Source organism: Diplotaxodon limnothrissa, linkage group LG1 (genome assembly GCF_057381915.1).
Source record: "Diplotaxodon limnothrissa isolate DT_005_m linkage group LG1, D_limnothrissa_male_GT1.1, whole genome shotgun sequence".
Lineage (NCBI taxonomy): Eukaryota > Metazoa > Chordata > Actinopteri > Cichliformes > Cichlidae > Diplotaxodon > Diplotaxodon limnothrissa.
The window spans coordinates 22,041,818-22,069,521 of record NC_140596.1 but is presented as its reverse complement, the minus strand read 5'-3'; the positions used below and the strand labels follow the sequence as shown (position 1 = coordinate 22,069,521).

At 41.7% G+C, this 27,704-nt stretch overlaps 1 protein-coding gene across 2 annotated transcripts; it reads left to right on the top strand.

Moving 5' to 3' along the window:
- Nucleotides 1-348: 348 nt before the first annotated feature.
- rras2 (RAS related 2) lies at nt 349-27,704 on the top strand. 2 transcript variants are annotated; one of them, XM_085342528.1, is made up of 6 exons: nt 349-853; nt 22,669-22,756; nt 23,016-23,118; nt 24,706-24,814; nt 25,484-25,602; nt 27,103-27,704. In XM_085342528.1, exons 1-6 carry the CDS (start codon nt 752-754, stop codon nt 27,188-27,190), a joined length of 609 nt encoding a protein of 202 aa, XP_085198654.1. In that variant the 5' UTR covers nt 349-751; the 3' UTR covers nt 27,191-27,704. The 2 variants fall into 2 exon arrangements, with proteins under 2 accessions (XP_085198654.1, XP_085198601.1); XM_085342475.1 differs by lacking the exon at nt 349-853 and having other exon boundaries at nt 22,454-22,756.

The following is a 27,704-nucleotide window of genomic DNA, read 5'->3' as shown; positions in this document are numbered from 1 at the left end:
CTATCTAAAGTTGGATGTCGCGCACAGCACAAATAAAATGTTTAAATCCGACTAAGCTGTGGAAATATTGTAGATAACATATCAAGAAACGTCACCCTGAGTTTGTTTTTTTTTTTTACAGTTTTTATTTTTTTATTCATTGGACTGAAAAGTAAAGAAACTAGTAACTTCCAGCATGTTTAAACCATATTTACGTTGCGACGACGACGGCCACGGGGCGCGTTATCGCTGCGTAATTGGCTGTAATTACAGCGAGCAGACAGCGCAGAGCCATTTGAGGACAGGAATGTGACTGCAGGGTGCATGATATTAGTGTCAGGGCAGAGCTGCAGAGTGGGTTGAGGTCTACTTGCGTCGGTGTGTGTGCGTGCAGGAGGGTGTTGAAGCAGTTTGCAGACTGCCTCTAGAAACAGCCCCTAGCGTCAGACATCAGTATTAGCCTGGCTGATTACTCTTAACTATCGGATCAGCATCTTGAACGGTGCAGTGTTGGCGAGCCCGAAACGCGGTCAGGCGTATGGACAGTCGGTGGTAGCTCCGATCGGGATCCCTCTTCGTTTACATCCCTACAACTAAATAAAAAGAGAAAGGGGGGCTGCTGCACAGGCGAGACTGTTTCGGCACGTAGCTGGCCTCTGTATCTGCGTTCCGGTGCCTCCAACTACGAGGGCCTCTTCAGTTTACAGGGGGAAAAGTGGGTGTTTGCTGCTTCACTGGTGTTTCGGCAGCGGCAGCGGCGGTGGTGTCCTCGATGGCAGGCTGGAAGGACGGCTCGGTGCAGGAGAAGTATCGCCTGGTTGTGGTCGGAGGAGGTGGCGTCGGGAAATCAGCCCTGACTATCCAGTTTATTCAGGTCAGTAGCGGTAAACCTTGCAGTTGAAGCGAATGTAAGCCTCGCTCTGATTTCCACGCTCGCCCGAAAAAACACGGCCAAACAAGGAGGGAGAGGCCGGACACGGGTTCCGTCCGTAAACGGACACCGGGGTCTGTTTTTCCTCACTACTTTGCCGAGGCCTGCGACTGTCGGACGGATGGGGAGGTTTTGGAGAATTAAACGTCTGTCACTTTAACGCGACGATTTCCGAGAGGACCACTTCCACTTTGCAGTTTGTACAGCCGCTAGTCATAAGAGAAAGGAAAGTGGGTCTTTGGAGCTTAAAGAGTTGTCCTATTTTCTTGTACCTAAGTTTCCCTACAAAGTAAAGCAGCGGATTTAGAGTTCGTGCTAAGTTGTTAGAAGTCCTGTGATTTTCTTTGAGAGGGGGTGCACTGGCCCACCAAGCCACACAATGTAATACTTCAAATAGAAGGATGCAAAAGCTGTACAACGTTGGTACATTGGTGTCTCTCTGTGTCACTCTCAAGAGGAAAAAGTGCGTTTGAGTTCTTTTTAAGTGCCACCAAAACGGATCCTCCAGATCTCACTGGAAATATGTGAACTAGACAGAGAAAATCCGTTCAGGTTGGGTGACTGTAAAATAAGCAGCAGCTGCACAAAATGTCCAGTGAGAGATGATTAACTTTTGTGCTCTGATGCAGAGTCTCACCAGGTCTGCTGGTTAACCTCGTTTCAAGCTGAAACCAAAGGCAAGCAAGCGCACTAATATAGATAATCTATAGAAATGAAAGGTTGCTTCCACCACTCTTAATCAGTTTTACAGCAGCCTGCTTGAAGAAAACTTGCTGGGTGTCACATATAAAAGGCGTGTAAACAGTTTACCTCCCTGTAATGCCTGGTTGCATTCCACATTCCAGCACAGTGCAGACACTGCTCTGACCTTCCAGGCTTTCATAATCGCCATTTAGGAGAGGGCCCAAACACACACACACACACACACACACACACACACACACACACACACACACACACACACACACACACACACACACACTGTAAGAAAGAGATGACATTCTTTGCCCTTTGCCTTGTGTGTGTGTGTGTCCCCACCATGGTGTCACTGTGTTACTGATGCTTGCTCTGGATTGCAGGAGACAAGACAGGCAGGCAGCTGTGTGTCTCCACACTGACAGACAATAGTTGGGGGGGTGGATTGTGAAGCTTGTGAGCAAATGTGTGTGTTGGGTGGGTGGGGGAGAGTTGTATCCTAATGAGGGTTCAAAAAGCTCATTAACTGCATACCAAGTAGGAAGGGATCAGATAGACCTGAACTGGGTGGAAACACTTGAGATGTTATGGTAACACCACTGGAATAACGCTGATAATGTCATTGTGAATTTTCTCATTTGTAGTTTTGCTTGTCATATGTAATAATCGTTTAAAACGTGCTTCATATATGCACGAGGTGGGCCTGGATTTAGTAATAAAGTTTTCTCTAAGGTCTCACAGACTCATTTTCAAATCAGCTAACTGACTGCTGACTGAGGATTTTGCTTGGATGTCCCCTTTTCAGTTAATCACCGTGTGTGTTTTTCTTACTGCCGGCTTGCATGTCTTGTGCCGTGATGGTGATAGAAATAGTAGGGTTAGGGGAGAACTGACAAACTCTTCAGAGGTTTCAAGAAGTCGCCTGCTGTGCTGTGTTGGGGTGGACCTGACAGCTGGTTGTGAAGTCGAGGCGATACTCAGAACTATGCTGAGTGTTGTGAGTTTGAGGGTGTGTGTGTGTGTGGTGGTGGGGTGGGGGTGGAGGGGTCGGAGGGTGTCTGAGTCAGCCTGGATGGGTTAATGGTCACGGACCATGTGGAATTTGGCCCTTTGGCAGAGGAAGTCCCTCTACTGCTGCTCTTAGGGCCTCCTAGTTCTGTATGGAAAAACATGACCTGCTTCCTGAATCACTGGAATTCTGTGCACGTGTGCGTTTGTGTGTGTGTGTGTTAGTTGTCACTTTGACTAGCACTAATTTTAGTTTTATGTGTTTTACCAAAAACATAAAATACTCGATGAAGTGACTGCAAGTGTCTCAAGTCTCAATATATCCCAAATACCCTTCTTTGGTTAGATTTCTCTTTAGCAAATGCTCTTTTTCCACTAATAGATTTTTCCTACATTGCTCATTAATGTGCTTTTAATCACCTTCATGGTATGAAATATTGCTCATAGTTTTAGCCTCAGCTGCTGGTGAAACAGGTTAACGTCATTTATTATCTTGTCAGTAACCCTCTGAGGTCAGAGTCGTCATCAGTGACAACTCCAACCCTAACCCTGACCCACATCCTGTACTATCAGAACTTGTTGTTCTACGGTTTCAAAAAACAATTGTTCCCTCAAGTGTTTGGAATTGGGGAACAAAAAAAAAGTTTGGATTTCTTTAGAAAAGTGCGGTGGGTTATGGTTAGGATTGGGGATCATGACAGATTAAGACTGTGACTAGAAGATCTACTTCTAATAAACCAGTAACAATGAGATATTTATGGTATTTTGTTATCTACTTCCATTGGATCCATATATTTAGATCATCCTCTTGTGGCATCACAGTTTAGAATTTTGTTTGTGTGCTGAAATGTTTATCGTTGTTGTTCGTGTGTTGGGGTGGCTGTGGGTGACCACAATGCACCAGCACAGTAGCATTTTTAAAAGCACTTCGTCAATGTGGCCAATCATCTGATGTCAGCTTTTATATTTATTCCGCGAGCACATTTTAATCACTTGCTAGTCCTAAGGTGTATTAGCTAATGTTGATCTTGAGGTTCCCGAGCAGCTCAAATAAAAGACTTTTTGGGGAGTCAGAACATGAAAGATGATGTCGCTAGCAATAACAAAGAGTGGCAGGTCCCTGGCTGCTGGCCACCCTAATGCCAAGCATTAGACTCAAGTTGAAATAGCGTTAGGATGACATAACATTGAGTCATCTGACAAAAGTTGTTGAACACTGCGTGTTGTTTAATGTGACGTCTGCGGGGCAGGAAGCATCCCAAGTAAGGGAAAAGATGACTCACATTAGCCATGTGAGCACTGCATGTGGGTTGCGTCTGTGCCTTTTTTGTGCCTGAAATAATGGTATATTAGAAACCCTTCTCAATTTACTCTGGGTTACCAGAGAAGCCGCCAGCATGAGACAGCTCTAGAAATGTTGAGGTGAAGCGTGGTGTTGTTTTCTCACATGCTTGCTAATATTAGCATGATGGCAGCCCCTGGCCATGGAGATTCATAAATGAGAGCAAAACATCCTGACTGATCAAGTCCAGACAGATTAGCTGAGGATTTATGTAGACCTCAGCTGGATTTACAGCTAAAGCACGTGTTCTCCAGTTTCTTTAATACACACCCTTATTACATGCATCTCTCATAACTTCTAAAATGGATTTGATTAGTCAGATATGAAAACTTTCAAGAGACATGTTGCCAAAAGTAGCAGCTCAGTAGGGGAAAAAAAGGCTGGATTATGAGGGCAGCAGCCCTGGTTGAGCATGTGGAGGCAGGATATGGCTGTAATAGTAGTGTTTGAGTAGAAATGTGGAGGGTGCCATTTCAGAAACAGCCACAGGTGTCTGGGCTTTGCAACAATGTTTTGGTGAATGTGTGTTTTGAGAGATTGTTTTATGTATTTCCACACAGTGCATGCTCTCAGCCCATTTTTAAATACGGGCGGTTTGTAGCTTTTTGTAGGGCTTAGTCATATGCCAAATACCATACCAATGAGTGCAAACAGCTCCATTCACTGGATATTCTGACTGGTGTTTTTTCTTTTATAAGGAAGTTTATGTCTTTTTGTTATGTCTCGTGCAAGCTGAGGATTATATTTGCTTTCAGATGCAGACACGGACACCTGCAGACACCAGACAAGTAGTTATTTCTGTCTGCTTTTTCAAAGACCGCTTGAAATTTTCCTAATAAACTCCACTCGGCTTTGCTTTTATGAACTTTGGGATGCCTCCATAGGCAGAGGCGGTCATTTATCAATTGAAAAATCGATAGGTCAGCGGTTTGATACCCGGCTGCTCCAGTCTAGACATTGAAGTATCTATAGGCAATAAAGTGCTGTATGTGTGCATGATTGCATTGGCTGTGGTAAAAAGTTCTTTGACTGCTTAATTAAAGTAAAAAAAAAAAGTGCTTTATACAGGGAAAGTATAACATTCTCCTAAAACTGACCAGTATAACAGTAAACTCATTTTAAGTGTAGGATGTGGCAGATGTGTGTGTGTGGGGGTAGGTGAGGAGAATAACTGTTTGTTTAACACTATTGAGTGGTCACACCTTGGCTTCTCACAGAGTGGAGCCTCAGTGAGAGCAAATAAGCCCCTCAGTAACTTTCACCATAGACTCAATATTGAGTCATCTTATGTCACCCACTGGTTTGAGATGGCATTTTGGCTGCTGGAGTCTCCATTTCGGAGCTTGAAGTGGACATATTAACAGAAGAAGATTGTGATAACTTGCTAGCTTGGTTAGCAAAGCTAGAGGTGGGAATTACTAAAACCTGCCATAAGAATGTTGCAACCTGTTCAGTCTCCTTGCGATCAAAAGTAGTCATGAGTGTCCAACACGCAGAAGGTCTGGGCAACCGTTTAGTCACTACAAGTTGGAATTGTTTCTCCAGCCTCCGGATGATGCCTCTTATTTTTAAAACAAAATAGAAATGTGTATAAAATATTAGCAAAAGAAAATTTATCAGAAAATTATGGACTTCAAATTTCACGCAGCACTATCCCTCAGAAGTTTAATTGTAAACAATTGCCATAGACCTACTGTTTTTGCGAGCGGTTTCACAGCCTGTTTGTCTATGAATCATCAATCAAACAGACAATATTTGTGTTGTGTAAACAGCAGGCGGTGTGCACTCTATATCATAGCTGGCTGGAAAGAAAAAAATTAATAGTGGGTAGTTGTCATTCTGGTGGCTTACTGAGAGTCAGATTACTATAAGCGCTCAGTGCTACACTCACATCAATACCTGTTTCATGTTTATGAGTTCCAGTAAGATTTAGACTGCTGGGTTTAAAGCAACAGTTTCCTTTCCACCTTCTCTGCCGTATTTGAATCTTTTGGTGCTATGTTATTCTCAGTCTTTATCACTTTTCCACTCAAATTCTCTGTTAACACTTTCCACTTGCTTGGGGTCGTTCTGTAAAGATGGCAGATTTCATGTTTTTTAAGGACAGTGGACCAATTCTAATATGGCACCATAGCCAGATGTGCTCAGGTTCTTCCAGTGTAACTTCATCCACTATCCCTTGCTGATCTTAAGCGGTCAATTTGTATTCTGCACTGCCGCTCTCCTTCACTCATGTGAAAACAATATGCAAGTCTACATACTTAATTATACTTCTTAATGTATCTCACTTCAGTGAATATTAAACTCTATCCAGATATAACCTGTAAGGCATACAGTTAATTCATAAATGCTTTTTTTAATGTGACCAGCCAAGTATGAATTCAGGAAATCATGTCATTTGTGCCTTTGTAGCGCTGCAAGAACAAATGTTGTAATGTATAGAGAAAACATAACTGTACACATGAATGCCAGAGGTTCTTTGACACAGAGAAACATCAGTTGTTGTTGCAGTGCACTGTTGTATCTTTACTGATGCTCACCGATGGCTGAGTGTCAAGCTGCAGATTTGTGCTGTCCGATTTGTCTTTGTGTCGTAGGCTGCTATGAGTATTTCAACATCAAGATCCCCTAAGTAAGACTTTAAATGCAGGGGATGAACGCAATCCCATTGCTGAGGTAATTTAGCTGTATCTGGCAAAATGCCTAGCAACACACCAAAGGAATGTACACGAGAAGAAGTTCAGGATCCATAAAGACACTCCCACCCATCTGGGAAAGCTCAAGAGACTAGTAGGTCATTCCCTTTGCTCCACGCTAATGAGAACCTAATGACTATCCAGGGAGGAAGACCACTGTTAATCAGCAAAAATTAAATGGGCATCACAGTCATTAATGCATTGCGCAAAACAATAGGAGTAACCTCTATTTTTGCACTTATACACTTTTGTTTTATTGTCAGGAAAGATCTGTTGTCAGTTACAATAACAATAACAGGAGTACATTTACATACATGGGTCACACACATAGTTTACAGTTTTCTCTAGCTCAGGTTTTTGTGGCCTTTATCTTTTTAACACATGCTGGCTGGAATCCACGTCCTCATGTTCCACACATCGATATCCCCGAACAATGGGCATCACTTATCTTCAATGGAAAGTGCGCTTCCTCATTCTGCATGCTTCTTCTGTATATAGTATGTGTTTGTTATAAAGTGCTTCTCTGTTCTCGTTGATTGTGTGACATCGAATTACTGCTCAGTCAAAGAAGAACTTTGTCTCAGGGCCGCACATATGATGCGAGTTCAAGAAAAATGCTAGCATTCTCTTACCTAACCGAGATCAGTCACACCCTGAGTCATTTGTTGCCTTGAATGTCAGAGTAACGGAGCAAATCTGCGTAAGAAGCACTGCTGAAGGTCTCAGTAAAACGAAATCAACAGAATATATTACATTGTGCCGATAACGTGGGAAAAAACGTTGCGTCAGTGATCGAATCTGTATTAAACGGCTCAATGTATCTATTTGGAAGTACCTGTTTTGCACACATTTTTTAGTTGGAGGCAAAGGTGTGATTTAAAATGTTCTACAAAAGGCAACACAGATTTGAGATCAGATAACACAGTTCTTCTTTCCGTCTCCCTCAGTATGTCTGTCTCTCTGTAGCAGCAACAAGCAAGAACCAAACATAAATCCCATTAATGTAGAAACTAACAAAAGAGCTATATACATACATACATATTGGAAAAGAGAAATTATGGGGGAATTAGTCATAAACTCCAACAATGTAATTCATAAAATAGCATGCAATTACTGTTATGGTCACATTAGGAAAACCAGCGGTTGGAGACTGCAGCATGACCAAAGTTATTGTTACCGTACGCAGTGGATGCTGCCTCTGAAATGGTCACTTCAGAGTTGTGCAGTTACCATCTTATTACCTTTTTATTGAAAAGGTAATAAGATGGACTCAGTCTTCTCTCATTTTGTGATTGAATGAGGTCAAGTTGACAATTATATGCAGTCTTTTTGTGAAAATATAAAGATTAACGTCAATTTGATTGAATTCAGTTTTTTTTATATGCAAAATCACAACAACAGACGCCTCAGTTTGCTTTATATTGTAAGGTAAACCCCAACAATTAGACAAACCCTATGAGCAACCACTTGGTGCGACAGTGGGAAGGAAAAACTAGGAAGAAACTTCTGTCAGAAACAAGTTCAGGGAAGGGCAGCCATCTGACACGACAGATTTGGGTTGAGGGGAGAAAGACAGGACAAAGCTGCAACTAACTGTGAATGATTGTGATAAAAATGCAAAAGTCGCAAATTTGTTGCCATCTGCGTGCAGAGAAAGCTACATTAAAAGTAACTACTTCCATTCAGAGTCCAGCCAGAACCTTATAAATTTGAAACAGAAATTCCTTGACTGGAAGTGATTTAAGAATGGCAGTTTAACTATAAAATGACATAGGCACCCAGAAACCTTGATTTAGGTATGGGCATGCAGATAGAATGCAACCAGGTTGCCACCACCTGAGTCGAGTCCCCAGTTGCAAAGAGATGCATTGCAGATGAGTTTCACTCATCAGCACAGACTGATTCAGACTCGTTGCAAATTGTTGGCAAGTTTGATAATGGTTGCTGTCAATCCAAGAGGAACCATGATTGTTTGGAAACATTTTGCCAATCTGACCTCTGGGCAACCAGTTTGCCACTGTAACTACTTGCAGCTGGTTGCCGAATATGAAAAACTGAATGCAATCACTGAGCAACCAATTTTTCCTACTCACAAGGATGTTACTGCCATGTCACACAGACTTAGAGAACAATTAGTGACACCTGGTCACCACAGGTCGCTAGGGAAAAGTTGCTGACCACTTGGTTGGTTGCTGGTAGTGGCCAGCTAAAAAAAGGATTTATGATGCTGGACCAAAAACCACCTTGCTACTGCTTTTGTTGCTAGCAGATTGCCAAGGTTTTCCATAGTTTGTGACTTATCTGCTGGTGGCATAACTGTGGAAAACAGTGTTCAACTTCAAAGTAAAAGTTGTGCTGTTTGAAATGTGTTGCCTGAAGCTTTTCCTTTGAAGGCAAACATTCCGGTTTGTGTCACACTCTTCCAAGGTTTTACTTATGCTCAGTGGTTAGTTGCCAAGTGTTTCCAAACAAATTGCTGGTTTCCATGCAAACTACAGGTGACCAATTGCCAACCAGTTGTGGACTTCATATTTTTCTCTAGCAGTTAGAGGTTGCCAGGGGGTCGCTGACTAGTCTCTTACCATAAAGACACACTTGAGTTTGCGCCACTGTCCTGATGTCTAGTCTGTTAACTCCACCACTACAGTCAGGGCAACATCTATTATGAATATCTTCAAGAATTTAAAAAGTACTGGACGACAAACCAGCTTTCAAGTGCATGATGATTTCATGGTTAAAAAAAGGATAATTTGCTGTTTTGAATGGTGATAATTACACTATATAGTGACAAATAGTCCGAAAATGCAGCTTAATGTTCAAAAAAGTCAAGGAGGGTAGGATGAAGCAGGTGACAGCTATGATTACTGTTGACTAATCATTACTAATAATGAAAGCAAGTAGGAGTTAGAAAACACGTCAGCGTAATTTGCAGGGTGTAAATATGAAATCAGAGCAAAGTTTGGCTGAACAAAGTAACTTCTCCATGCAGAATACATTATTAGTATTTCCACTGTCTGTAGGCCGGGCATCAAGCTGGCGTAGGACGTGTGCAACGAGCCATTCACACATCATCACCGTCAGCAGTGCCATAAATGACAGTCATTTAAAAACAGCTAATGTTGGTATGTTGGCAACCATGTCCACCCCCATGGACTTTGCGAGTAAACGCTCGGAACATTGTCTCAGATTTCACCTCAAAGCTAGTTCCCTTTGTTAGGCTTACAGTTTTAACGCTGAGAGATCTGAGCAAACAGAACCCACCTGCAGCCTTATGTCAAGTTTGTAATGATGACAAAAAGGCTCGTGCGTCTAAGGTGTGATTCTAGTTTTGTTCATTTACAAACTGTATTCAGTTTAGGGCTGTGCGATATGACCAAAATCTCATATCCCGATATAAGACATCTATCGCCCGATAACAATATAAATTACAAAAATTTAACATTTTCTGTAAATTCTGTGAATCTAGTGTTTCCAGCTGGGCGTCGTGTACCTGGAGTCGAGTGTTTTAACCGATGCGTGAAACTATATATTTTTAGATATAAGTTTCAACGGCCGCCTTTTTCTTTGTAAGTATTTATTATATGGTGTGCTGCGGGAAAAAGCCTGTTCTAATGTTTGAGTCTAAGGTTTATTTTTTAGCACCTGACGGCTCTTTTTTGCTTCTCATCCGTAAATACTCTGGATACTATTTCACGGGGTTCCGTTTATTTTGAAAAGTCTCAACAGGATCTTGAGCTTTATTGTGAAAGGTTTATGTGGAAAATAAGCGGATACGGGATGGTTTTGTCGTCGTTTTTGCTAACAACGCATAAAAACAGGTGCTTGTCCGTCTGTTATGTGGTTATATTAAATATAAGAGAAAGAGAGAACTTTAGGAAATTAATATAGCCACTACAGTGACCATCAAAACAAAAAAAAATTGTCATCCGATATAAATCGTTATATTGAACAGCCCTAATTCAGTTGTTTACTTCCTTGATTTATTACCATTTTTAAAATTGCATTTGCGTTTGTCATATTGATTGAAAAGCTGCATCGTTTCCAGGTTTTATTTCTACAGTACTGAAGATCATTAAGACAACATTCATTCTTAACTTTATATCATAAGATGTTAACGGAATTTTTCCTTATTTTTCATGCAATTTAATATCATTGTATAAAGCCAACAAGTGACGGATATGATGTGGAACTAGAAATCGCAGTTTTCCTTTTTCAGTTTGGTCCAAGCCTAAATTTTCTACAGAACATGCAGTTACCCATGTATATTTTGTTGGATGTCCTTCTAATAGCGGAAAAAAATTGAAATATACTCCCTTGTTTTCTAGTCGAAGCCCCTCACATAGTCAGACAGACAGAGAGGACGGCGGGTTCATCCGTGTTGTTTTTGGCTATTGTTCTGTATTCACACATCTGTCTGTTTCAGAATAACTACTCACAGTATCAGGTCTCACATCTCAGAGTCATATAACAACAGCTCTGGCTATGGGAAACCAACATGCAGGCTGCTTATTTTAGCATCCCACTCCACCACACCTTTTAACATTTAGCATTTCAAAGGTAAGTCATCTTTTTTATGATAAGCTTATATTTATTAATGGTGCTACAGATAATTCTGCTGACTTTTAAAATAGTAGGCAGTGTTGATTTCATTATTGGCGTGACTAGTTACACGGCTAATTGAAGCGTCTTTTGTTGTTTGCCAAAAGTGAGGGGGACATTTTTCTGAACCTTAGTCAACAGAGCGCTCTGAATGGTTCTTTTTATGTCCGTGTGCTTGTCGCTGATGCCGTGCTCTGAACTGCCTGCCAGGCAGCTGGTGGACATTTGGCACATCTCGAGCAGACAGTGTCCAGAAGCCTGTGGGGCACCTGCTGTCCATCAGGGGGAGGTGAGGCACGGAATGAGACAACCCCTCAACAGGTGACGGTATAGCACTACTCACTGTCCAAATGTGTCTGCGACAATGGCCAATTGGGCCTCGTGTTCTTTCTGCCACTGATAAAATGCAAGAGCGTCAGGTAAGCGCGTAGATACACTCAGGAATATCTGAATTTGGTTTGCGACGCAGCTGTTGTGTGACTGCTGCGCTGATCTGACACACAGCAACTGTATGCGACCGTGTGCGTGACACCAGTTGGTGTCGACTAACCCGAATTTTTATTTGGCACACACCAGTGCGCACAAAGTCAACAGCTGTGTAAAAAACAGCGTGCTTAGTATGTCTAACCAAAACATTGTTGTCTCACAGGCAAGCCTCTTTGGACTTTGGGGGACTAGTTAACGAATGTGACACTCTGCCCCCTGCACACAAAAAAGACAACCGCCGTTTCGATTTTAATGATGGCACTTTGAATATATACAGTGTCAGTTGAACAAAAAAAGAAGAAAAAAATCACTGTGGGAGGAGTTACCAACATAAATGACTAAAAAGGTGCATGCATATATCGTGGTCACACTGCCTGACATTTTGCACCCTTTTATATATATATATATATATATATATATATGTGTGTGTGTGTATATATATATGTGTGTGTATATATATATGTGTGTGTATATATATATGTGTGTGTATATATATATATATATATATATATATATATATATATATATATATATATATATATATATATATATATATATATATATATATATATATATATATATATATATATATAAATAAATAAATAAATAAATAAATAAATAACAAGTTATTGTCAGATACACAATTGTTGATTCTGACATGGTGTTTGTCAGAATCAACAACAGGGTGACAAGATCAACAGAGAGGAACCGGGAGAAGGTGAAGCGCAGATCCATTAGGACTTATTTATAAGATAAGATAGAACTTTATTAATCCCTCGGGTGGGTTCCTCTGGGAAATTCGATATAAGAAGGCGCCTGTTGGAGTAATAACTTTTCTGCTGCCTGTGATGTAGGGCTGCTGGTTTAAAAGCACACGGCACTAATGCTGCGGCGTCTGACATGATGCCAGTCAGTGGACCCATTTCCTGTGACATATCACCCCATGCTAGGAATTATGGTCTGCAGCAGAGCACACCATTGCAGAAATACACACTGAGCGCTTGTCCCAGTAGGGAGAAAAGGGAGAAGATGATAACACACACACTCAGATGCAGTACAGTTAAGGGTTTTAGAGGTATCTGCCTTGTTTTAAAGCAGATAATAAGAGACAAATGTTTATTGTAGCATCGTGTGTCAGCTATAAGCATTCAGTTATAAATAAAACTACGGCCTGTGTATTTTACATCACTGATCAGCGTTACCATTATTTGGTCAGTCATACGGTTTTCCCGAGAACCATAGACTGCGAGACGCACTCCACTGAATGACTTTGTGTGGGGTTTCTGAAAGTCACACAGTAGTTTCTCTGTCCTCGTAGCCACTGCGGTAGCTGGTGTCCTCTCGCTGAGTTGTCACAGTGCCGCTTTGTCGATGAGCACGCGTGCAGCGCTACTTCTGCACAAACACAAGCAGAATTGAATAAAGCCCAGAGTGAAGCAAGAACATATGTAAACATGGAGCTGTATTACATGTCGGGTAACCAGCAAGGCTCACGCTCAGTGTATCATTACATAGCTTGTGTGTACCTAAACTAGGAGGGTCTGTGCCTAAACAGATCATAACCTTCATTACTGTTATGTGATTACTGTTTAGTTTTAAGTCGTAAAAAAAGGATTTTTTTGGATTCTCTTTTGTCATTTAATGCATGATGTCAAGCACATTTATGTCAGCACCTTTCACCTGTAAATGATCAGATCTTTCCAATTTCGTTTGTAAGTTTTGAGGCAACCTCGCATGGGTCTAGTTTTTTCCCCAGCCTCCACAAAAGAAGACATTACGGAAGAAATGTCAAAACAGTCAAAGGGGCTCACTGTGTCTTTTTTAGATATTTTTCGGTTGAGCCTTTTATTTTCTGTTCCCTCCAGCAAAACAGCAAAAAGCCGAAAAGAGAAAACCGGCGTCGATGAACAGTGACTTTAGGGTTTAGGGTTGGCTTAATGCAGAGGGAGAAGGAACATTAGTGAGATCGCACGATCACCTAGAACGTCTCTGAACGACACATGCGTCTGCCACGCGCCTGCTTATTCAAGAGAATTGGCTTATGAAACTGAGATAAAGAAACAGTGTGCTGTGTAGCCACTATAGAGCAAGTAGGTGGCTTTGTGCCAAGTGATCTGGTAGAAAAAAGGCCTTTAAATGGCACCGCTTTGATTCTGCGTCTTTGAGCGGGTTCAAAAGTGTTCAGTCCGGCACGCATTGATATTTAGCAGAGTGATTGAAGTCTTAATGCCAGAGAGGTTAGAGGAGAGCAGGGGGTTGACTGCACCAGGAGTTGGCCTACTTGGTGGGACATTTATCCTGTGCTTTATTCTCTGCATGGGTGCTGTCCCCATATCTAAAGCCATGAGTGCAGGCTGGTCATTCAGCTCGCATAGCCTACTTGACTTGTTTTATCCTAACAATGCGTCCAGAATAGTTGTAATAAATCAATGTAGCGTTCATTTATGCCTCATTAATGGCTACTTGGATGAAAATAGTCATTGTTGGGCGATGACAACAAGAATTAGTTAAGAAGGAGTCAAACAGTGCGAATAACCCAAGCAGGGAAAGAAACCTACATAAAAATCAATGAACATGTCAAAGTAAAAATAGTTGTACTTATTGAAAATGTAGGAGGTCGAACCAAAATGTTGGGTTGTAGTGACTTCAACTAGTTCTCTGAAAATAAAATCAGTGTTTTATGTTTTATTTTACTTTCTTATGTGTGCTCCTTAATTGTGAAGACTTTGTGGATATCTTTGCTGTGGAGTGTGTGGCCATTGGGAAATTATAATAGGTATTAAGTTGCACACAGAGGTTGTAAAGTTAATATTTGCAAGGGACTGTTTTGACCTCGTTAAATAAGTTTCAGACTAGTGATCATTCCAACACTACTATTGTACTTTTGTGGGAAAGTTGGGACTTCAATATCACAGTACGGAATTAATAAAGGCATTTTCATGAAATAATTAAATTATAGTTCAAAATGAATGCTTCTGCCAAAAGTTTCCTTCAGTTAAAAGGAAGTTTTTCCTTCCTACTCTTGTCAAGTGCTTGCTGATAGGGGTCGTCTAACTGTTGGGGTTTTCTCTGTATTATCGTAGGGTCTTTACCTTTAAATATAAAGTGCCTTGAGGCGAACACACACGCTCAAATATAGGAATAATAATAATAGTAATCAAATATTATAGGAGGGCCACAGAACCAAGGCTATAAAAGACTTTACAGTACATGAAAAAGATTAAAGAGGAACTTGTTTGGAGTTTTGAAAAAGAAGAACAAGAGATACACTCACCTACATCTTTACTAAAATAATAAGTGCATGAGTCTGCCACCACCCATATAAGACTGTCATACATCAGCGCAACGACATTACTAGCTTTCCCAGCTCGAGTGATGATTGTTTAAGGTCATGGGTCAGGACAGTCACCACTTTTGCCATTAGACAACTGTAGCGTGAGTCACCTGTAAATTTCTATGTTGTGTAATGTTTCTCTCTTAGAATATTTCTGATCTAATTATAAAAGAACCACCATTAAAGACAAAATCAATGTTATATGCTTTATTTTGACCTTACGTTTTATCGTTCTTGCCATCATTTCAGTTGCCTATGGGGAACTCTGGCAGAACCTGAGCCTGGTTCTGCCGGAGGTTTCTTCCTGTTAAAAGGGAGTTTTTCCTTCCCACTTTCGCCAAAGTGCTTGCTCATAGGGGCTCATATAATTGTTGGGTTTTCTCTGTATGTATTATTGTAGGGTCTACCTTACAATTTCAGGCGACTGTTGTCGTGATTTGTATAAATAAAATAAATAAAATTGAAGTGAAGTGAATCTGAATTTCCAGTAAGGTCACAGTGCTGGATAGATGTGTGTGTTATGTCGAGGGTTTGCCTGTTGGGGTGGGGCTTCACTAGCCTGCTGGCATTTAAGGACAAGGCAATGATTAAAGGAAAAAGACTATTGATCTGTTGCGCATTAGGAGGAAGAGCGCTTGTAGGAGTGATGTGCAGGGGTTCATTTAATTCGGCATCATGCCAACGTTTGGCGCCTGTACCCAGACCGCATTCTCCAACTGTAAACATTCAATGGAAGTCACATTACTATGGATGCTTATTTGGCTTACTTTATAGCAGGGGTGTAGGGCTTTTTGGAAATGACCAGCACTGGGTTTTTTGTTTTTTTTTAATGTTCGAGTATTTCTCTGCAGCATTGTTTACGGTCTTAAAGCTTTCCCAGCTATAACAGAATGCTCCCCCGTGGCCCTTTAAGCCAGTGGACACATTGTGTGCTTTCTTTCTCTCCATGTGTATTAGGTATTGAATAAGTGACCTTTCTGGTTTGTATGAGCTCATGGGAAAAGTGGGTGTTTCCACAGGAAGTTAATGCCTTTCCCTCCCCCTCTTTTTTCTCTCGCTCTCCCTCTCCATGTAGCTTACAGTCTTACTCCCCCTCAAACCTCTTCATTCGCTCTGAACGCCCCCCCACCTCCCACCCTATTTTTCAGGCGCTCCCAGGTACTCGACAGAACAATGCTCCTCGCGGCAATTCTTGTATCACTTGTGTGAAACTTTGTGAACCATGAAAAGAAAGGCGATAACGGAGGGGGACAGGCAGGGCAGAGATTGCAGAGGAATTGGTCTTCATTTCCATCTGTTTAACATTAAACACTGATGGCGGCTATTTGATTGCAGACAGCTGCTCGCAGCCCCGGAGGGTCCACAGAAGGTTAAACCTGCATGGTTTTTCGGACAGGAAGTGATGCCCACAGTCAAATTTCTCTTTTCTTAGACGGCAGTGTTGCCCTGCCGGTTTGAGGTAATCGAGACTTGCTTGATCAAGTATTTGCTTACCGTCAGATTGAGTCCCCCCAATATTTATGCTGTTTTGCCTTTTTGAAGCCTTTCATTAGCATGTACAGTGTATGAATTTACCATGTCTGGCTATGATGTGCTGTCAGAAACGGATCTACACATTCTGTCTCAGACTGTAACTTGGCAGGCTCCAGTCTGTCTGGCGTGGGGTTTGTGTTCTTAATCAAAATTGCTGAACTTGGCTCCGGCCCACCGAACAAGTCTTACAAATGGCATGTCTCACCTGTCAGCTGGGGGGCACGCCCCCGCTTCATGTAGCGACCACTCCTGTTCTACTCCTCGCTGCTGATATTTCAGTCCATCTAGCAGTTTGTGCTTGCTCTGTCAGCAAAACAAAGAGCATGGGTCAGTTTTGTGAAGTAAGCTGAACGCTCACTGTAAAGAGAGCTATAGCTTTCCCTTGACCGTGCCATATAGCTTTTCTGGGCCAAGCACTTTTGATACATTTGGCAAAAGTCCTGCAGTGTGAATAAGAACTGTTTTCATTCACTCAAATTGTGGTCACAAATGCTCTGAATCGACAAAGCTTGCTCAATTGGATTTGCACAAGTCCTGAGGTTTGCTGCTCACCTTCAGCTCATTCTGCAAAATGCACAAAAACCACGAGCGGCTCATTTTCACACCCACCTCTTCGTGCAGAGCTATTTTTCTTTTTCTTTCTTTTTTTTCTTTTCTTTTTTTACTTTTTCGTTCATTGAGCACAAAACAGGCGTTTGGGTGACGATCTAGTGAGCATTAAGAACTCAAAACCAGCTACGTTGACAAAAAAAAAAAAAAACCAGAATGGCGTGCTCAAGATATAAACAGTTTGTTACATGCGAGGTCGCAATTCCAGACATATCACAAGAGATAGTTTTCTTATAAAATGTAAAATGTTTAGTTGGGGAACATTTTGTGGTAGGCTTGCGGTGTGCTGGAGCGGGGAATGAGCAGTTTGGGGAATAGTGCAAATCTGCATATGCTGACTAGAATAACAAGATTTAATGGTATTTAATCTACATTTTTTTCTTTAATTAAAGAATATCTACGGCTGATGATTCTCAAAGCTGAGGTCTGGGAATTCTCATTGGGCATTAAGCCATATGCAGAAGGTAATTAACTCCCAACTGTGTTGATGACTATTTGTTTTAACTCAGCATTCCCTCTCATTATGACAGTCTTGTGAGCGGGTGCACCATGTAACCTACATTGGGTGGGTGTTTTTTTTGTTTTTGTTTTTTAATGAAGTTTTTTATTATGTAGTAAAAAGAAAATCTCAGTTTCATCTCTGCTGCTGCTGAATCAGTGGTTTTATGTTCCGCGTAGATAATGATGGTAACAGTCAAATCGGCGTCTCTAACCAAACAACCAAACAAGCAGGATAACTGAGTGAGATGGAAAAGGGTCTATATTTAGTGTTAGCATAGCTGTTTGTGTGGGGAGGAAGTGGGTGCATAATGCAAGCACTATGCTGATTACACGCCTACACATATCACCCATTCTTGCGTCGCTGGCAGCCAGCAGTCGTAACAGTCGGGATTAATTGCTTTATTTCTTCACTTGTTACAGAGCACAAACTTCATCAGGTGCTTTGGTGTTTTATTCCTGTGTTGAGCAATGAAGTGGCTTAGACGACAAAGCACCTACACGCTGAATTAGCGCTTTTTTTTGTGCGTGGCTCGTGTAGCAAAGAGGGGGGGAAGACGTGCGTCTAAATGAATCAGTGCATCATGTTTTTCTGTTTTTTTGCATTTCTTGGATTTCTGAAAGGATAATTAATCTACAGGAATTTGCGCAAAGACTTGGATTCTTTTTCTCTCTTTTTTGTCAATTATGCAAAAAACAACAACAAAAAAACCCCTCTTCTTTTTAAGAATCTGTTGATTCTCTTCTTCCTGCTTTGTTTGAACATTTTTTATACATTATGTATTGTTTTGAAAAAATATAATATGAAATGGTAGAAAAAGGCATTTTAAGAACATTGAAAACCATTCATCACCGGCACCCAAACAAAAGAAATTGATCATAAAATAAGCAGATCAGAAATCAATCCCTTGTTGTAGCCTATTTTTTTTTAACCCTTTCCTTGACTTTCTCCTTTATATGACAGCTTCTTAGTTTCAGCCCAGAAAACAATCTGTCTTTGTTTCACAATCATCTAGATACAGAACGGCCTCAGCACACAAAGCCGCACTGCTGCTGAGCCTCATCAACTGGGCCTCCACTCGTGGCCTTTAATGATTTCCTGGTGTGAGCGTACATGTGCTTTGTGTGTGTGGCTGGGATGTATAGCTAGAATGCTGGAGGAGGACTGAGCCACAGGATCAGACTTTGCTGGAAAGGCGGGGTAGGGTAAGATGTCATCTGTGACATCACCACCACTCGAAGGCTCGACCGGGCCAGCTCCGTGCTGCAGAGGTGGAGTTTCCTTCCTGTGGAGCTGACCAGGGCTGAGTGTGGCTTGACCCACCTTACCACCGACAGCTAAACTAGACTGGATTTATTTTTTCGTCATACAGTGTGTTGTTGTGTGCTCACTGTTGTGCTGGTTTTCTTTCATATTGTTAAGCTTTAGCACCTTTATTTGATAATTTGTGTCAAATAAACCAAACTTTTGTCCTGCTGCTGAGTGGAGGTGAAACCAAACCATGCTGCTAATAATGTGAGAAATAATTATTTGTTCTTCTGCTGAATTTGTTTGTTTACTCACTTACGAAGAAATGAGCAGTCTCTAATTTTTATGTCATTGTAGTGGGGAGAGACAGAATATAAACCAAAAATCCTAAAGAGAAAAACCCCCCAAAAGACAGGATTACATAGAAGTTAGAAACTGAGTAGGTTCCTTTAGGTTTCTTGGCTGCTGCTTCTCAGCTCGAAGCTTCAGTTCCTTCCACAAATTGTCTAAAAGACTGAGATCTTTGAAGACTGGCGAGGCTACTCCATGAATCCTGGTGTGCTTATTCTTTAGCCGCTGCTTTTTTTTGCCTTGGCAGTATGGTTTGGGTTATTGTCATACTGGAGGACTCAGTGATGGTCCATCTTCAGTGTTCTGACTGAGGGGGGGGGGGGGGATTTTACACGGCATGGCCTCGTCCATTAGCCCCTCAGTGCGCTGCAGTCGTCCTGTATCTTTAGCAAAAGAAAGAAAAACAGTCCAAAACATAATGTTTCCACCTCTGTGCTTGACTTTGGGATGGTTTTCTTTGGGTCACTAGCAAACTAAATATCCTGCTGGTGCAGAAAGATTTCCATCCGTTGCGCTGTAGTGTATCACGAATGGTGTTCTTTGGGATTGTGGTCCCAGCTGCTTTCAGATCATTACCACTTCCTCACATGTATCAGTTATGGGCTGATCCACCAGCTTTCTCATGATCATCCTCCCCCCATGAGGCAAGATCAGTTGATGGAATTTTTATATTTCTTCCATTTCTGAATAATCACAGCAACAGTTGTCACCTTCTCACCAAGTTTCTTGTCGATGGTCTTGTAGCCCGCCTCCAGCAGCCTTATCTTCCCTAATACATATCTTGCAAACACACACGTCCTGTTCTGGTTTATTAAAGATTTATTACACAAGCTGGTATACTGTATTTTATCTCAGGTTTGCAATGTTGCTGCAGAAAATCTTTAATGTCAAAGCTTTTGACCTCATCTGAATCAGTCTAGTCTTTTCATTTCTGTCTAGTCAAGTCATAATCTGCCTACATTCTTGAAAAAGTATTTTGCTTATCAGTTAATTTATTAATTGTGCGTTGTGCTCATAGCTGTAGGTTTAACATTTTTAGATGAAATACGATATGACAGCTAAAACACAAAAGTAAAAGAGAGCCGAGAGGCGATCAGCACCTTAAGGATACTACCTTTGTGGTGTGTGGTGAGCGTCTGGGAGCTACTGTTTCCCAAAACCTGCAGCTGTTCTCGTACTCGACATGCAGCAGATTCATTTCGTTATAAGGAGCCTGTTTCAGCTGATGAAGTTGTGGATTTATAGGCCATATTACTACCCATGATTCATGCTGGCACATGTCATATAGTTATTGGTAGCCCTCCTGTCATGTTGCACTTTCTCACCTAGCCCATCGCTTTGCTGTGGCCGAGCTGAAAGCCAGCCAGGCTGGGCTACAGCCCTGTTAGTGCTGGCTCTGGTGCTGCTGGCACTGCAAAACAGCCTCATCTATCACGGGAAATGGCAATGAGACAATCGGCCAGAGTGGAGTGCAGCATCTCCATCGCCTGCTCGCGCAGAGGAGGGAGAAGGGAGGAGCAGCCAGGGCAGAGCGATGCTCATCGTAGCCCGAGGTTGACAGAATAGGAATAAGAGATTGACGTGAGGCCGAGGTCACATGCTGAAGCTACAGCTGGGAGAGTGCTAGAGGTGGTGGTGGGCAGGGACAAGAAACATAAGCAGCATTTTTTTTTTGTTGTTGGGGTTTTTTTCTTAACCCCCTTCCTCTCCCTCTCTCTCTCTCTCTCTCGCTTTCTGTCTGTCTCGTCGTCTGAAGGCACACTGTCAGTGCAGGTTTGCAGTGTGCAGCGAGTTCTAGGATGCACAGTAATACTGATGAATTATTGAACAGCGGTGAACGGATGTGACACAGGCCAGTCTTGCTTCCACGCTACACAACGACAGGAGCGTGCGATGGAGAAATTACCTGCATGTGCAAAAAGCTGCAAGAGACAAAAAATATATAAATACAAAAATAAAGTACCCTATAACTGAAACAGAGCTTGACTAAGGACTAAGAAAGGCTCTATAGAAGGCACGAAATCTGATTATATGCAGTATCAACCAGAGACTTAAAGGCATAAACATTTTGATCCCATGAATATATTTGAGCATCCCAAGATACAATATTCATGGATCATCCGCGATGGAGCTGCAGAAATGATCCAACAGGCTAAAAAGAGTTTTGATAGCATATATGAGCTTCTCGTAGCTTTAAGTGGTGATGTGCTTTTGCAGTTTCAGTGCCACCATCACTTAATATTTATTGACTAAAATGTTTCAGTCCCTCTCAAATGAAAATTACGTTGCGTTAACCGCCTCCGTATTACTCAGAGATGTGCTACTGACAGCACATAGAGCAAGAGCTCTCTGTCTCCTCAGCTGCCAGCTAACCCCAAAATAAGTGGGATTGTGTGTGAGTCATAAAATAACATACAGTTTCAGGCACAAACAACGCCACTGCAACTGTAAAAGTTTAATTTGGCCTATTGTTAGAATGACAGGGAAACTTGTCTGGATTTTTATGTCCTCGTGATCGCGCTGCGTTTTAGGGTGTTGGTTTGACATTCCCCGAGCACTCCCCTCAGCTGTCACCGCTTAACTAGTCCCAGAGGAGAGCGAGAACAACAAAACATGGGAAAAATGTAAAAAATGCACGACCCCCCCGTCTCACCCCACCTCCAACACCGCCCTGGCCCCACCCTTCCAGCTGAGGTTACTAAGAGACCAGATTTTGGCCTCGGAGTGAAAGAATCAAAGCCTACAGCGGTAACGGAGGAAGCATCTTGTAAATGAGATATTAGCGTGAAAAGCAGGCTGCTGTCAGAGCCTAAGCGGCTTTTTTTTTCGTGCAGGTGTCCGCACAGAGTGTGCTTACCTCCTGCGTGCAGCATGCTAGTAAAGGTAGAGGTCAGTGGAACTGTAGTGTGTTTAAACCTAAAACAAAAGGACAAACAGAAGGGGCAGTTTTGAAGCCGCCTGATCAATGCACACAGTCGTTTTTCAGCAGCGTTTAAGCACACAGTGGAGGGAACAAAAGGGTAAAAAGTTAACTCAGACTTTATATTTTTAAACGTGCTGTGGACATGCTTTATGAATGGTGTTGAAATATAAACACATTTTTGTATAAAGACGTACACAAAAAAACATCTAATAACGTCACTTCATTTCATTTTATGTTTGTTTTTAATGTGAAATCTACAAAGATGGAGAAACAAAGTAAATGCACTGTAGGTTGGATGTAATGTTGATATGTCTAACCCGACGCAGTTCCAGGCCTCGGATGCATTCACAAATTCATTATTTCATTTGTTACAAGAAGTAGGCAGAAAGAAAATATTATCCACCTTTTATTGTCGTTTTCTTTGCCTCCTACAGTCGTACTTTGTCACTGACTATGACCCGACAATTGAAGACTCTTATACCAAGCAGTGTGTGATCGACGAAAGGCCGGCCAGGCTCGACAGTAAGTGCACTTTGCTGAATAAACACGACCAGTGCAAATACGCAAGTACAAAGACGCACACGTAGCTCCTTTGTCCTGAAGTCTATTGCACTTGAGGAACTGATTTCAGAAGTTTATTTTGCTGTGAGCTACCCTGTGTGTGTGTGTGTGTGTGTGTGTGTGTGTGTGTGTGTGTGTGTGTGTGTGTGTGTGTGTGTGTGTGTGTGTGTGTGTGTGTGTACTTTTTTTTTTTGTCAACGCACATGTTCATGCTCTCTAGTCCTCGACACGGCTGGACAGGAAGAGTTTGGAGCCATGAGAGAACAATACATGAGGACAGGGGAGGGCTTCCTGCTCGTCTTCTCAGTCACTGACAGAGGAAGGTAAGTGACAGTTTTCATCATGTGCAAACACACACACGCACACACACGCACACACGCCTTGCACATTTCTGTTTACAGTAACATACGCTTGTGCGCTGCTCCTCCTCTATCTCCGACTCTAAAGTAAAACCATAAATCTTGCACCGATACTCTCACTTGTTGCTCTTACTTCCGGACCTTGTTGTTGCTCTTGTTGTCATATTCTTTTGTTCTTCGCACTTACCCCCTTATCCTGTTCTCTTGACTTCACCTTAGCTTTCTATTTAAAGCCTGCTGAAACAATAGCGCATGGGCTCAGAGAGCATTATACAAGTTGACGCTTAAGGGAGTTGACAAGAATCCCGTAGCAATCCCTGCTGAATTCCATCATGTATACAGTAGAAACATGCACGTATGTATGTACTAACAACACTCTGAGGCACAGAGAGTCCTTTAACTTGTTAAACCCCGGTGCATAGCACCCTGAGTCAAAGTAACACTGTCACGGACTTTTAATTTAAACTTTAGTCCACACTTTCTAATTGGTTCTGATTTTAAACAACATTTAAAGGATGCCAGATTTATTTGGTCACCTTGGTAAAAACAAGTGTCATAAATCACTTTTAAGCCAGCGCCAAGCAAATTCATCTTTTGAAAATGAAGACAGGCTACTGCAATAGTGAAACTAAAAAGAATAAAGGGTGTTCCTCCTGTTTATGTAGATAATCTCAGAAACGGCAGGCTCCACCAGTTTCAGTAAAAGCCAACTGACGCCATATAGCAGCATCTAGGCTTCCTCTCTTCACTAATACTATTGAATAGAAGCAAAAAAGTAATAAAAATATGCAGATACATCAGTATGTCTCTGTATGTCTCTATGTCTCTCAGTATGTGTCGCAGCTTACGCCACATAAAATAGTGTTTTATGTGAAACTTTATAGAGTTTATGCTGTGATCTCTGTGTTTCTACTCATCTTCTTCATGCCTGCGTCCCTGCCCAGCAGTGCAGTGAGCTGCATTCCCCTTGCCCCCACAGCCTCCTCCCAATGTTTATGTTGTAAACAGCCTTTCCTTCCTCCATTTATATTAGTGAAGTCCTTCCAGATTTACTATGTGCTCACCAAGCTGTCTGTGGGCCCGATGCTGGAACGCCGCCCTGGGTGCACTGTTCCATTCTGGCCCCCCACCTCCTCCTTTTTTTTACTTATTTTTTTTAACATTTTTATTTTCTGTTGGGTTGAAACTAGGGCTAGTTTCAACCCAACAGAAAATAAAAATGTAGCCCTCACATGCTATCTTTATTGTAGTGGCTCAGCAGTCAAGTCAGCATGCAGAAGAGAGCCTTAAATAAATGCATTCGACATTTTTTATATTCTGACATGTTTTAGCCTTTCTGTCTCATGCACGCTGCCGATGACCCTTATCTCTGGGTGATCGTTCTGTTCGCGTGGGTGTGGTAATGGTGGGCATTTGTAGCTACATTCCTTTTGCTTTGAAGTCTGTCTCATGTACATTTTTAGATGAATGCATTCATCGATATGTGAGAAGATATTGCACAACCTGTTTGTTTAGGGAACACGACCTAACACCACATACTATGATTTACAGCTTTGAAGAAATCTACAAATTCCAAAGACAGATTCTCCGAGTGAAAGACAGAGACGAATTCCCTATGATCCTTGTAGGAAACAAAGCAGATCTGGAACTACAGAGACAAGTAAGTCCAACAGATTGCACTGACAGGCTCACATGTACCCGGTTTGATCAGCTGAAGAGATAATACGAACCAGTCGGGAGGATTTTGCATTTGCATACTTGAAAGTGGTAGCGCAGCAGCTGCAGCGTAGCTGCTGAGATACAACAGGATGTGAGTGAAAGAATAAAAGAAGCTGCAGAAAGGCTGGTGTCGAGGGGAGGATGGATGGAAACAGGAGTGTGATGAAATGATGAATTTTCAGCCGCTGGTGTGCAGTCAGGCCTCGCTCCCTTCGGTAAATCCACACCGCCCCCTAATGGTGAAAAAGAATCTTGAATCTTGATATAAATCAAGAATCTTGATCGCTGACCTGTGACTCCTTTTTGACTCCAAAGGGAGTCACGGTTAAAGCAGGTATTGTCCTCTGTGAATGCAACTTTGATTAATACAGATAGAGCAGCAAAAGGAACTGGTCGATGTTGCACACTATACTCATAGAATAAAGGCAAGTATGTGACAGACATATTTGATATTTTACAATATTATGACATTTGTAGCTTTTCAGTAAGTAATAACATTGTTTTTATAAACACAGTGATTGCGTTGATGGATTGTAGAGCATGATCCTTCCCGGACTTCAGTTTACATTGAAGGTTCACGTCATCATTACCATCTTTCTTTTTGCCTCAGGTAACCCAGGAAGAGGGCCAGCAGCTGGCCAGACAATTAAAGGTCACATACATGGAGGCTTCAGCTAAAATACGAATGAACGTAGACCAGGCTTTCCACGAGCTGGTTAGAGTAATCAGGTAGGTGCTTTGTAAAAGTGTGTTGTTTTACATATCGTCCACATGTCAGTCTTTTGTGTTGTATCTGTAAACAGTGTGGAAGCTTTAGTGTTGAGGCATGTTGCACATATTGCTTAAAAATAATATGTCTAATCCTCAGAGTGCCCTGTTAAACACACTGCAGGATCTCAGGGTGAATGTTTACAGGAGCAACATTTTTTTTTCTTAAGCTCTTTTGTTTCCTGCCTAGCAAATTACTATAAAAACAGGGACAAGCTATGTCAACAGTTGCTGTAACAGATGAGTTACATTTCTTTGTTTCTGTCTATATTCTTTGAATTTTAAAATATAAATTCCCCACCACTCAAGTATAAAGTCCTAGAAAATATTCCAGAAGGCTTTAGCATAAAACAACTGTATCTGCATTCTGCAGGGAGCAATAGGACAGTATTTCCTTCATTTATTGACAAGGAGTGCTAAAACTAAGCACACAATCTCTGGCTGTGTAAAAGAAAAAATCATATTAGATAAAACTCAAAGGAATTTAAACTTTGGCTCACCATTAATTGTGGTAAAGATGAAGAAATTAATTATTAATTAGGTCACATTTCAATGTATGTGGTCATGGAAGTGTCACAGTCAAGGTTAATTTAAATTTAATGTAAACAGTTTCCATATGTACTCAGTAACAGAGGCCAAGAGACCAGTCCACATATGTATTCCACAACCAGTTAGAAAGTGGTTGCTAGAGGTTGTTGGCTGTCGCTAGGTGAAATCAGTTACAAACTAACTAACTGCCCGGTTCCTTGACTAGAAACAGTGGGTGACTCTGGTAATCTGTTAGCACCCTTGAGGAGGTTTTCAATTTAACCAAGTGACAGCAAGCAACTTCCAGCAACCCGTGACATGAACGTAAATGCTCCAGTAGTTCAGAACACAGCACCTTCTTCCTGTATTTACTTTTAATGTTCCCACCCCAAACACATCTGGACAATAAGCGGACTGAACATTCTCACGTGGTTTGTAGTGATGTGCTTGGGTTTGCTTGTTTTTGTTCTCTGTGTAAAAAGAAAGTGAATCATGTGAAAAAGCTACAAGTTTACAAACTCATCAACAGATTCGGACCAGAAAAAATGAACGATATGTGTGAAAATATCGTTCATATATCGAGGCTGCGTTATGGCAGCCTCGCTTCTGTCAGTCTGCCCCAGGGCAGCTGTGGCTACAACCGTAGCTTGCTTCCACCAGTGTGTGAATGCGAGAGTGAATTAATAGTGGTATTGTAAAGCGCTTTGGGTGCCTTGAAAAGCGCTATATAAATCCAATCCATTATTATTATTATTATTATTAAAATGCCCTGAGTTAAAAGGAAGGAGATTTAAAGGGATATAAGGTGCTTTTGGTGGATAACATGTTATAGATGATAGTTTAAAGACCGATTAAGTATCTCTGGCCATAATTACAGGGGGAAAAGTACACACTGGGTCCTTATAGCTATGCTCTATCTCTTCCAACTCCCAGGAAATTCCAAGAACAGGAATGTCCACCGTCGCCAGAACCTACAAGGAAAGAAAAAGACAAGAGCGGCTGCCACTGTGTGATTGTCTGAGTTGGCCTTATCACTGTAACTCATGCAGCTACTCTACCACCCCACCCACTCTGCCTGACATCACATCCTAAGTGGATGACTGACCGCTGCCTTCTCCACGTGCATGACTTCAGACAGCCTTTTCTGAAATACTTTGACCAGGAACTGCTGTCCCCAGGACATCGCTATGGACAACTGACAATGCCAAAATTTAACACCACTCTACCTTCAGCAGTAATCTTAATTCACACGAGAGTCCCAACACTAAACATTGCCTTCTAAATCAGCCTGACAAATTAATGTTTCGTACTCTGAAGGACTTCTCTTGCCTTGTAGTGACATTTGTACTTGCTACCGAGATTGAATGAAAACTATGTATCCAGAATGTTAATGACTTTCTTTAGTTTCCAGTGTCTGACCAGAGCAGAGAGATTATCTTATGAAGCTTTGTGTATGTTGTGCCATATCCACCTTTACTCCCATGTGCTAATCTGCTACTGTACATATGTGACATTTGTTGTGATTTTGTATTTCT